The 13,144-nt window shown below is 36.7% G+C and overlaps 1 protein-coding gene and 2 long non-coding RNA genes across 3 annotated transcripts; all 3 read left to right on the top strand.

The window, feature by feature from the left end:
- Positions 1–2,261: 2,261 nt before the first annotated feature.
- LOC122974463 lies at positions 2,262–5,131 on the top strand. The gene is made up of 5 exons (XM_044342496.1): positions 2,262–2,275; positions 2,814–2,957; positions 3,240–3,380; positions 4,397–4,535; positions 4,943–5,131. The coding sequence occupies exons 1-5, from the start codon at positions 2,262–2,264 to the stop codon at positions 5,129–5,131; spliced, it is 627 nt and encodes a 208-aa protein (XP_044198431.1).
- An 860-nt stretch (positions 5,132–5,991) lies between these two features.
- Positions 5,992–8,902, top strand: LOC122973254. The gene is made up of 3 exons (XR_006399968.1): positions 5,992–6,134; positions 7,948–8,091; positions 8,850–8,902. It is a non-coding gene; the product is annotated as an uncharacterized LOC122973254 (long non-coding RNA).
- Positions 8,903–9,180: 278 nt separating this feature from the next.
- On the top strand, positions 9,181–12,824 carry LOC122974017. The gene is made up of 3 exons (XR_006400200.1): positions 9,181–9,502; positions 9,627–9,706; positions 12,100–12,824. It is a non-coding gene; the product is annotated as an uncharacterized LOC122974017 (long non-coding RNA).
- The last annotated feature ends 320 nt before the right edge of the window (positions 12,825–13,144 follow it).

Here is a 13,144-nt window from a genome sequence, read left to right as displayed (position 1 = left end):
ATCATAAAACATTTAAGATTTGGGACACTGTAAGATAAGATTCAAGAGAGTCAATATGTTTTATTGTCCAATGCCTGCTATTATTATTATTATTATAGTTCTATTATTATTATTGTTGTTGTTGCTGTGCTTCTCTGTCTCTTTCTCCCCTCTCCCCCTCCTTCTTTCTCTCTCAACCAAACCAGTGCTGCTCAAGATTTCCTGCCATTAAAGGGAAGTTTTCTTTTGCTGCTGTTGCCAAGTGCTTGTTCATGGGGGAATGTTGGGTCTCTGTAAATTATAGAGTACAGTCTAGACCTGCTCTATGTGAAAAGTGCCCTGAGATAACTTCTGTTGTGATTTGGCGCTATATAAATAAAATTGACTTGACTAGACTTGACTTGACTTGACTTGACTGGACATGCACAGCAACACATCGGGTGGCAACAATGAAGGCAGTGAAATTTGGCCTCTTTTCATATCTTAAAATATATAATAAAATGAGAGAGAAGAGGAAGATAAGAGAGAGACAAGATAAAATATATACAAATATACATTATATTGCACATTAGTTGGTGCAAAGGTGCAACATTGCACATAAATGGTAAATATATAAATACGTGTACTGCACATAAGTGATGGGAGATAAATACTTCTGCTAAATATATAAATATTGTATAGTGGGGAAAAGAGTGTGTGTGTTTGGTGGGGGGTGAGTAAGTGTATAGGAGAAAAAGAGAGAGAGACTGTGTGTGTGTGTGTGTGTGTGTGTGTGTGTGTGTGTGTGTGTGTGTGTGTGTGTGTGTGTTAGATAAGATAAGACTTTATTAAGTTCTAGAGAGAATATTTGCATGTTACAGCAGTGCAGGAAACAAGGAAACAGAACTAGGAGTACCTTAATAAACACAACAAAATAAAAAGTCAAGTTAATTAAATCGATATACATTATAATATTATTATACATTATAAACATTATATAAATATTACAATACTTAGACTATATATGACCTGACTTGTGGGTTTTAAAAATAGAAGTTGTGCAAAATACTGTATGTGCAGAAGTAATGGTTCTTATAGACATAGCTTAAGTTATACATGTATATGTTATATAGGTGAAGTAATGAATAAAAAATAAATTAAATATACAGTAGCTTTACCTATACACAAACACACACACACTTATCTTATATATATATATATACCCTATCAGTCAAAAGTACAGAATCTCCAAAAGTCCCCATACACACATACATACATTATATATATAAATGCGCATATGTTTTTTGTTTTGTTTTTTACCTTGAAATCATTGAAAACAGAGGTTTCTGGATTGAATTACATTTTGTCACGCCAACCTTTGCATTTTTAGACACAGTGGCATTTTCTTTTGAACGCACACTAAGAACTGGTCCCTCCACCCTATCAGACTTTTGATGGTAATGGTTTACAGACATGTGTCTACCCAGGTGCTGATTCTTTTCAGATGGTTCATTGTTCATTGTTGGGACACAAATTTGACTGTATGTACTGTCTTTCTTTGCTCCAGACTAAGTTTTGGAATCAGTCCAGCTACCAATGAAGTGATTTTCCTCATAGTAATAACAGCCAGAAGCCTCTGATGTTTAAGACAAAAACTTTTAAACTTTTAACATCACATCTAATCCAGGGCCCAAGGTGAGTGGTAATTAGTTTGTGATAATTTCGTGCCTCTGAAGCATATACAAACTAAAATTTGCCTAGTCAAATTTAGTCAAATTATCACAGCCTAACTGAGATACAGCAAACCTGGGGAAGATTAGTGTTCCAGTGTAGAAAACTGTCAGCGATATCCTTTCATATGCTCTCAACATCAACAGCTCCCAATTCACCAGTGGTGCAGTCAGACCAGTCATCAAAGAGATGTTTTTTTTGGATGAGATGGTAGATTTCTATCTTCTGTTTACATGAATGTTTCTCTTTATATTTGTCAATTCTAATCATAAACTTTTAACCAGGACATGAGACATTTCCTTATTCCAGACCTTGTGTATTGTTTGCTTTCAATCTAATCATTCTTCCGTGTAGGTCACAGATAAATAAAAAGGGAGTGAGAGAGCGAAAAGAGGCTGTCTTTGGAAGTACATGGGTTAGTGTTGGTATTCATTTATCATCTTTCTGTAGTGTGGTGATTATATTCACTATGTTGCACCTTCTGCTGCTGCTGCTGCTGCTGGTTTGCAGCTCCCAGGCCAGTCATTTTTATGGGACAGTGATGACCTACTACCCAAAAAACACTCACGCAGATGGATCTGTCACGGTACGTACATTTTCTTTCTAATCCAAGTTGTTCACCTTTTGAAAATGCAATAAGAAGAAATTTGACAGCACATAAACTTGTGACAGTGTCATGTAAATAAGTCTGACCTTTAAGGAATAGAAACAGAAAAAACAATATTTCTGGGATTTGGGTAATTATATAATTATTCAAAAATATACTGTACAATAAAGGATTCAAATTAGATTTTTTTTTTCCAAAAAATGATTCACAGACTTTTGGAAAACATCTTTCCTTGAGGTTCTTGTTGTTTTTAATCACCCGCATAAAACAATGTGATTTCTCTGTTGGGAAATCAGATCTTGATACTTATCCTGTTATCTCAAGAAAACAATATAGATAATTTTATTAAGATACTTTTGTATATCAGCAGGTTCACAGATAAATGTCCTCAAAGTATCATCTTTTCCCAAGTTAACATCCCTTTTGTATCATGGCTGTTGTCATTAATGCCATAACATCTCTTCATTATAATACTACAGGTGGTAGTTCGCTATAAGTCGAACTTCCATTCTTGCAGAAATGGAACGTGGACGTGCCTCAGCGGGAATTGTGGAAGTGCGAGCTCAGTGACGGGCAACATCGTCGAGGAGCGCGATGCATGGTGTCAGACAGAGGGAATCTCAACTCGGCTGGTTCCCAGCAACGCTCCGTTTCAGCTGGTGTGAGTGTACTTTGTAAAAATTTTAATTGGTCAAGTCCATCCATCCGTTGTTTCACGGCAGGCCAAACATTGTCATTTTCAAATTGTCACTGAAGGCCACCTCCACCTGGAATCCAAACCACCTCCACACTTTGGTGGAGGTGGTTTGGATTTTTTTTTTTCATGCCAAAGGTCAGTGTTGATGTGCTGGTGCCTCCTGGAAAGCCAATTATTTATTTACACATGGATACAGGTTCTGTGCAGCAAAATAATAACTGATTTTTCCATGAACTTCCACCAAAGGTTGGCGGGCAATAGCTGGATAAACAATACTAAAAATAACATTGAATATTGGAGAGCTGTGACTCTGGTGGAACTGAGGAACCGGTCAGACACCGGCCAAGCCAACACATCACCACAGACTACCATACTGCCTGTTGCGAGGTAAGCCTACTCACTGTTTTCCTTTATTAATTACTGTATGTATTTAAACAATTTTGCTGGGTCACATTTTGCTATCAAAATATATTTAGCACTTCAGTAACTTACATAAACAACGAGGTCAGATTGATGGTGTTTGTGTTTTCATTTGAAAACAGCTGTTTATTCCATCAAACAATATAAATTTGTCATCCCTCAGAGATGTTTATACTGTGGTAGCTATCCTTTAGTATCTCTGGGTGTTGCAAATCAATGAACAGAACTTTAAATGCATTATTGGATTTTTCATTTGATTAAATAATATGTGTAAATGCTGCATTAATTAAAAAAACATTCAAAAACAAACAGATATATCTATAGATACCAATTTCACAATATAAAAATGTGTGCTAATGTATTCTGCAGCTCAAGTATCACCTCCAGCATTCTTTGCTATAGTTTATGTCATAGAGTGAACTTCGTAGGGTTTTTTATTTTATCCCCGAGATTGAAACTTGTTATGCACAAAAGAAGGTATTAAAAATGACTGCTTTATGGGCAAATACCTTTTAAAGGGGAAATCTGTTGACTTGTGTTTAAGTTCAAGCCTAAATTCAAAAAGGTGCATGGTAGTTTCCTGGAGAAAAACATTTAAGAAAAAGTAATTAAGGTTCCATAGAATTCAATTAGAATGTCATTCACTAGACTGACAGTTGACCTTTACCTTTATCTCATTAAAAACAGGTCTGACATGTATTTTGGCACAGGTTGGCTGCCTGAAAACTGCCTTACATGGAAACGCATGTACAATGCCAAACAGTCTCTCTCTCAAATTCAAATTCAAATTCAAATAAGCTTTATTGGCATGACAGATCAGAAACCTATATTGCCAAAGCAGTACAAAAAATTGTAAACGTTGACGGATGATTAATATTTACACAATAACATGTAAATATCAACAATAATATTAAATACAATATTATAAAAGGCATTTAAAAAAATTCTCTCTCTCTCTCTGTCACACACACACACTCTCTCAGAGTTCCTTCAAACTGTCTGAGAGATTTCAACCTTTTGGCGTTCGACCCTGATGGAGACGAGGTTAAATGCAGATATGGAAATGACACATTACAAGAGTGTAACCCCTGCACACCACCGTCTGTTCTCAACCTCTCATCAGTGAGTAGCCATTGTCTACATTAACTCTTATGTGAATAAATCTCATGTTTTATAACAAACTGGGCAGATACTGATGCAACAGACACTAGCGCTTGAAGATGACACCATTATAATCCAAGTCAACATATTTGGCGCAAATAAGTAAAGTCAGTCCAAAAAACACATATTTATCGTGGTTTTCAAGTGAGAATACAATTTATGAAAACATCAATGGTGAACAGCCTTGTTGTGTGGAGACCACATTGTTCCAGTTTTCCAAACTGTGAAAACAAGTAAAAAAACAAAAGCTGATCATAATTTTGACTGGTGTTAAAATAGCTTTATAGCCTTAATGTTATTACATGAACTGAACTAGTGGGTTTGAGGTTGTCTCTAATTTTCTCTGACTCTGGTTTATTCTTTTGCAGTCTTGTACTCTGTCATTCAGCCCCACCAGTAGCAGTAATGAAGGTGCGTACGTCGTGCAGCTGGTGATGGAGGACTTTCCCAGAGAGACGATCAAACTGATTCAAACCAATGGTTCACAGGAGGTGAAAACTACCAGCAATGCTATCAGCAAAATACCTGTCCAGTTTGCATTAAAGGGTAAGATTTGATGTTTTGATAGCCTGGATTTATAGCCTGGATGGCAATGTTTGTCTGTCAGTTGGTAGGTCCACCTCTTTGGTTCAGACTGAAATATCTCAATAACTGCTTACTGTACAAATGTTCGTGGTTTCCAGAAAATGAATCCTAATGACTTTGGTGATTCCCTGACTTTTCTTCTAGCGCCACCATGAGGTTGACATTTGTGGTGTGAAATGTCTCAACAACTATGGGATGGATTGTCAAGAATTTTGCTACAGACATTTATATATAACCCCATCATCAGGCCAAAATTTCATTTTGTCCAATATTTTAGTTTATGACCAAATACCTGCAAAACTAATGACATTCACATCAGCCTCAGCTGTACGTTGTTTTTCATGCTAATTAGCAAATGTTAGCATGGTGAAATGCTAAAGGAAGATGATAAACAAGGTAAACATTATACTAGCAAAACATAAGCATGTTAGCATGCTGACATTAAATGTTGAAGCCATAGACTCTTAGGGGGACAGTATGCTTTGACAGAACTGCTTTTAAGGTGGCCAAACAGCTTTGGAAATGCCTCCCCTCCACCCACACTTTGGCTGATATCGGAATTAGGAGGGCTTTGACAATTTCTGTACAATTTCTGACAATCCAATATTCACACCCACTTCACGCCATGGTTGGCCTGTTCTTGGGATGTGAGAAAGGAGTCAGGATTTAACTTCTCTCTCAAGCGCTGTTTTATAACCAGTTATTAGGATTCATCTTCTGGGGGACAAACAACATTTTATGGCAATCCATCCAGCAGTTGCCAAGATATTGTAGTCCAGACCAAAATGGTAGATTGACTGATGGACAGAACAACTTTTTCTTTATTGTTCCAGTGGATCCTGTGGTGCCATCCTGCACAGAGGGACTCTACCTGCCCAAGTTCCTGCCTCCAACCCCAGCCAACAGAGCTCAACTGTACACCCCTGCCAGTCAGACCCTGGAAATCAGCATCAATGCACAAGCAAATAACTCCACGTAAGTCAAAAGAGAACACTTTTAAAAGGATTTAGATATCAAAATACGACAGGCAAATGATCTCCTGTGGAACACTCTCTGATTAGACAAAAAGTAGTTATCGACGTTAGATGCACAAGGAATCTGATCTGTTGTGTTGTGTAACCCCAGTGCCAATGCACAAGGCTGGATTGACAAGAGTGCAACAGTACCAGTTGTATAGTGATGTTAGGATGTCTGCATTTTGCCCACATCACAGCACTGAGACAGCTCTTGTTAAGGTCTTCAGTGACATCCACTTAAAAACAAACAGTTGCAGAATTTCAGTCTTAGTATTACTAGATCTCAGTGCTGTATTCAACATTGTCGACTACAACATATTACTAGATGGGAAAACTGGGTGGGACTTTCTGGCACAGTACCAAACCAGTGTGAATTTTTACTTAAAAAGCAGGAGCTACTTTGTGTCTATAGGTAATTACACATCTGAGAGGACAAAAATGACATGCAGAGTTCCCCAAGGCTCCATTCTGGGGCCTCTTCTGTTTAACATCTACATGCTCCCATTGGCTCAGATTATGGAAAACAACAAAATATGTTACCATAATTATGCAGATGACACACAAATTTACATAACCATATCACCAGGGGAACATAATCCCATACAAGCACTGAGTAAGTGCATTGAACAAATCAACGATTGGATGTACCAGAATTTTCTTCAATTAGACAAAGACAAAACTGAAGTAATTGTTTTTGGAGCCAAGAAAGAACGACTAAAAGTGGAATAACTTGTCCATGCCTTTATCTTCAGTAGACTTGACTACTATAAGAAAGTCTTTACAGGTGTCCTTAAAAAATCAATCAGACCATTGCAGCTGATTTAGAACACTGCTGCTCGAGTCCTCACTAAGACTAAGAAAGTGGATCACATCACTGCAGTTCTGAGGTCTTTACACTGGCTTCCTGTTTGTCAAACAATTGATTTCAAAATACTGCTGTTGGATTGTAAAGCACTGAATGGTTTAGGACCAAAATACATTTTTGATCTTCTACTACGTTATGAACCTTCCAGACCTCTCTGGTCATCTGGGACAGATCTGCCTTCAATCCCAAAGTCAAAACTAAACATGAACAGGGAGTGTTCAGATTTATGCTCCACATATCTGAACAAACTCCCAGAAAACTGCTGGTCTGCTGCAACTCTGTTCTTTTAAATCAAGGCTGATGACTTTTCTGTTTACCACTGCCTTTGATTAAATCAAATTTGAGGCTTTTGATTCATTTCCTGCACTGCACTGTAACTTTAATTCTATCTTATGCTATATAAGCTTATTTTTATTTTGGATTCTCCCAACTCTTTACTAACTATTTTTAATTGTATTTAAATGTTGTTTTATGTGTTGCTTTTGCACCTTGTCTTAATGCTTTTAATGTTTTATGTGAAACACTGTGAACTTGTTGTTAAATGTGCTATACAAATAAACTTGCATCGCCTTGCCTTACAGACAGTAGGTTAATTAGAAACAACACTATGCATTCAAAGCCAAAAAAAAAGATGAAATACTTCCTACAATACATTGTGTGTAAGCACCTGCTGACTTTGCACCAATTAGGATTAGTTTCACAAGTGTAGAGTTTTAAACGTTAATACTGGTTAGCTCATTTGACTCGACTGTCATAAAGGAAACAAAATTAAAGAGAAAGCTGAGTTAGATGCCAAAGCAGCAATCATGCCATCACGGAAAACAACTTTACTCCATTTGTGGGTGGGGAGGATTTGGAAATGTGTATTTAACTTGACAAGCCTTTTTTTCTCTTCTCTTTGTTACAGGATCTCTGAGCTGCTGTTCAGCGGGCCACACAACATAAATGAGACTACATTGGGAACAGGACAGTTCATCCTGAGATGGACACCGTCTGAGAGTGAAAATGGAAAAAGCTACCCTGTCTGTTTTGTCGTCCAGGCAGAGTCGAAGTCAGTCCCATGAACATTATCCTTTAGAAAAGTATAGGGAACAACTGTAGAAGTAACTTAATTAAAAACTAAATTGTGTTGCTTACAAAATACATTTCAGGTCATTAATGCATACATTCAGATATTATAAAAGAAAGGTGTTTTGGGGAATGTTATCAGTTGAGAGAGTAGCATTTTCTGCTTTAATTTTTACTTTTTCCTTCAAAATTCACTCATAACATTACTTCTGTGTTGTCTCGGATATTGAACTTTAAAGGAATAATTTCACATTTTGTGAAGATTGATACCACTGTTATGTCTGTACAGAAAATATGAAGCTACAGCCAGGAAATTAGTTTAGCTAAGCATAATGACTAAAAACTGATGGGAACCAGCTAGCCTGGCTCTGTCTAAAGGTAAAAAACTTCTAATGCTCATGAATTAACACATTAGATCTTGTTTAATTGGTACAAAAATTAATGTGTAAAAAATAAATTCATTTGAGTGATATCAATCTCCTCATCTAACACTCAGAAAGAAAGCATATTTCACAAAATGTCAAACTATTCCTTTAAAATGGAAGAATGTTTGCGATAGCAAGTTTTGTCCCATCTGCAATAGCAACCATAAATAAAATTAACTGTTGAGCACTGTATGTATGGACACTTACTTCTGCATTACATTTCTCTCTTGAACAAAAAACTGTCTGTTAAAATATTTAAAAAATAATTTGCAACATCATTTTGTAAATAAGCTACAGTATTGATTTATCTCCACAGTTCAGCCAAATATCACTCGGAGTTTAGATGTGTCATTGTGACCGCTGGAACTGGTGAGTAGAGCTCTTCCCTGTTTTTTCATGTTTTAAATTCCATTGATGATTTCCTGAATTAATAAAATGAATGTATAATCTATCTTTTATATTCACTTTTGTTTACAGAACCAATAACTACTACACCAACTAAAAGTACAACCACCATTCCCTCTATTACTACACCACAAAAGACAACCACTTTTTCTTGGACAACTACACCACAAACCACAACACCCAATGATATATCTACTACACAAAGTCCAACAAACGTCTCTTCTACAACTGCAATTGCAACCAATCTTTCTTCGACAACTACACCACAAACCACAACACCCAACGATACATCTACTACACAAAGTTCAACAAACGTCTCCTCTACAACTGCAAGTGCAACCAATTTTTCTTCAACAACTGCACCACACACTGCAACACACAACAATACATCTACTACACAAAGTTCAACAAACGTCTCCTCTACAACTGCAAGTGCAACCAATTTTTCTTCAGCAACTGCACCACAGACCGCAACACCAAACAATACATCTACTACACAAAGTTCAACAAGTCCACATTCAGTTGCTACACCTCAAGACACAACTCTCAACATCTCAAACAACTGTGAGTATGACGAATGATGATGTTTTAACCATCACTGAGTGGCCTGTGAATGTATTTTATTACTGTATTACTTAGTTTCAGCACCCTTCTGGCCTTCATTGTAATGTAGCCATTGTGTTTCTAGTTGTTGTAGGTCTGAATATGAGGATTTCCTCTTCATCTCCACTATCTGAGGACTACATCAGAAATACTGTCATCCAACAGGTAAATCTCTTCTCATCCAATCGTGTCAAAGCATCAGATGGATGCTGTGGATATCTTATTTACTGATATACTGATATAGAATTTGTAACAAATACATGAATAAACAAGGGTAGGTACCAACGTGTGTCATTTGAGAGACAATGTCATGTAACATATGCCTGCACACTAACGATAAATATCACAATCTTTTAAGTTAAAGGTGCAGTGTGTGGACTTAGTGGCAACTAGTGGAACAGACTTGGCAGAAATGGAATATAATATTCATAAGTTTGTTTTAATTAGTGTATAATCACCTGAAAATAAGAAGCCTTTAGAAGTCTTTGAAGAAGTCATAAGAAGTCTCAGTCTTTGGAGCCGTTTCTAAACAGACTAACGTGCCCATACTCTTCATGATGAAGGAACGTGTGATCCAGTGTAGTGACGTGGCTCATTGACATGTTTTTAATTACATAATAGTAGCACTGGTACATTGCCAGACTTCTCTCATCACTATGTTTGCAATGCAGCAGAAATGTCTGTTAGAAATAACTTCTTTTTGAGATTGATCAAACCAGAACACACAAGCTCATTGAGGCACATAGAAATATTTTTCACATTACAAATGAACAGAACAATATGGTATTTTGAAGGTCAGTGCTGATATTTTTTGTTTTGTTGTAATTTTTAAAAGGAAATAAAATATGCCTTTATAAATTGCAGAGTGTGGCACCAAAAATCCAATCACAGGCACCAACATAGATGATTAAAAGTAGAAAGCCTTCAATAAATATGGGCTCATACTGTACATCATTAAAAAAAGACTACTGTAAAACAGTAGTCCTCGCCTAAGGGCGAGGACCCTATTGTTTTTCGTGGCCCGTAGGAATGTCATAGAGAGATCAAACCAAAACTCAATTATTTGTCTCATCAAGACCTACAAATCATACGCTGACACCCCTGACCTAAATCCAACAGGAAGTCCACAATCAGCCTTTCAAAATAAGACTTTGCCCCAATTTTGGACCCCGAACAAATGCTATCTCCTCCGAGGGTGTTAATGGTATCTGCTTCAAACTTTGATACATGACTTATGACACTGTGCTGAAAAAAAGTTGTTAAAAACTTTGTAATAACTGACTGGTTTGGATTTTGTAAACCCTGAAAGTTGCAGTGCCAAATCACACCTTACAAAGTAAACCAATGGGGATCTATGGGCATGAACTTTGTGTCAAACAAAGGCTCCTGACTTCTTAACTATAAGTCTGACCATGTTCAAACCTGTATCAATGGATTCACCACAAAATTTCCTACTACAAAATGATTTTTAATGTAAGATGTAACCAAAATCATGGGATTTATGAGGAGATTTTACAAAAAGCGTACTCTAAAATCCTCCTCTCCAACTGCTCCTGATGATGTCACTCCCACAGTGCTGTGAAACATTTCGCAATACACACTCATTATAAAATCACAGGAGGAGCAAGAAAAGACTTTAAAACTCACACTCTAATATCTCAAAAACAATAAAAGATAGAAAAAACATGTAAATTCAAGATTCGTAGGTCAAAGTCTCATGACTCACTTAAAGTTCAAATGAAGACTGTATCTAAAACTATGTGGAGGCAGTAAATGTTCATAAAGGTGTGGGTTCGCTCACACTCTCCATTCAAATCAAACTTTGACCAGGTGATGTGGGTTAAAAGTCTTTCCTTTTCTAAAAATAGACTTGATGAAAATTAGGAAAATAATTTGTTTGGCACACTCATCAAGAGTTTTCAATTTACTAATTGAAATTCGAATGAATGGGCCCACAACTTGCATGATTTTGATGACACAGGTGTGAGCAAGACAGACATGTCTCACCCTGCAGAAAATTCTCATCCTGTCAATCAATCTTTCAAAATAAAAGCACACCACACAATATCCCTCATTTTTAAAAAGCAAAATGATCTGATCCCGACGGGCCAGAGTGCGAGGTTCCAACCAACACTGCTTGCAGCTTTAATTTGTGTTGATCTTTAAGTTGGTTTTCATTATTACACAAAATTTTAAATTGGAAAGAAAAAAGTAATGTTTTGATGAGTTCTTAGAGCACTGAAACTCCAGTCAAGCCCTTCATTTAAGCCAAAACTGGTGTTGTTAACAGCTCTTCAAGGCAGGGAGACCAAACCTCAGGGGGGGTACCAAGAACTTGGTTGAATTTACCACACATACACAATATATTGATGTCAGTATCCATCCAAGATCGAAAGTGTCAAGAGAGAATGTTTCATATAAGCACAGTATAGTTTTGTTCCTCCTGACTGAAAACAAAAGTTGTTCAGAGTAATCTGTATCAGTTCTGCCACATCATAATATCATATCTCAGATAACAGTGATCATATTTCAGCACCACTTTTTGTTCCCCTCTCCAGCTTAAGGATGAACTGGTGAGACGTGGGCTGCCATCAGACATCGCTCTACGCCTGGTGAGCAGCATGAAGCTGGAAGTCAGCAACACAACTGCTGGTGGTTCATTGTGAAACTCTTCTGACCCCTGCAGGGAAGTTTTGTTTTCAGTTGTCTGACATTTACTGAACTAATATCAGTAATTTTTCTACTGTTTTTTATTGTTGTTGTTGCTTTGTTTTGTTTTGTTTTACAGTAGTTTTAGTTTTTGAAAAGAAATGTTTAAGTATCTTTGCTTTAGAAAATGACCATTAACTTTTGTTTGTTTTGTTTAGTTCTATGTGCCGTCTAGATATTGATGCTGTCATATGTTGGAAATGTTCCATTGATATTAAAAGAAATGTTAATAAAGCCAAATATCCCAGGAAATTAACTTTCATTTGTCCCTCATAAGATTAAAGTTACTACAAGGAACTTTTAACTGGTTATGAAACAGTGTCATGAAGCCTCTGTATGACCAACATAAGCAGACGAGACCATCAGAGAGAAGATTGGCCATTTCTATATAATTATTTTGTCTAATTCTATTCCCTGCGAAATCAGATGAAATGATTTATGGCACACAGACCGGAAGAGCCTTTGTGTTTAGATTACATTTTTCATTGTAGCATGAGGGAGTAAAGACATTACCAAGACGAGGGGAGGCTATTCTCTTCATTTGATAAAGTCAAAAGTAAAGTTGGCTTCCCAACTCATTTTAAAAAGAGAGAAGAAGACAGAGAGAGAGAAAGCAGTGGTGGTCGAGTGAGCTAGCTAAAGCACAAATAAACACTCCCACACCTCCACACAACCCTTCGAAAAGATGCCACATTGCCGGATTTGGTGGTGAATGCATCCTTAAATTTACACATACAGTTCAAAAGTATAACCAAGTGTGTTCCAAAAGCCATTTCAAGTTGAATTTGTTAATTTGGATATTAGTTCCAGTTAGTTTGTTAATTTGTAATGTCTAATGTTTAAATATTCAAATTAGGGCTGAACAGTATATCAATGTTTTATCAATGTCATAAT

Source organism: Thunnus albacares, chromosome 22, assembly GCF_914725855.1.
Source record: "Thunnus albacares chromosome 22, fThuAlb1.1, whole genome shotgun sequence".
NCBI lineage: Eukaryota > Metazoa > Chordata > Actinopteri > Scombriformes > Scombridae > Thunnus > Thunnus albacares.
This window is presented reverse-complemented; position numbering and strand designations above follow the sequence as displayed.

What these genes read in the sequence shown, in the direction of transcription:
- LOC122974463 (XM_044342496.1), top strand. An exon ending in AACGCTCCGTTTCAGCTGGT is followed by an intron (nt 2,958 to 3,239) that starts GTGAGTGTACTT and finishes CTTCCACCAAAG; the next exon opens with GTTGGCGGGCAATAGCTGGA. An exon ending in CTGTTCTCAACCTCTCATCA is followed by an intron (nt 4,536 to 4,942) that starts GTGAGTAGCCAT and finishes ATTCTTTTGCAG; the next exon opens with TCTTGTACTCTGTCATTCAG.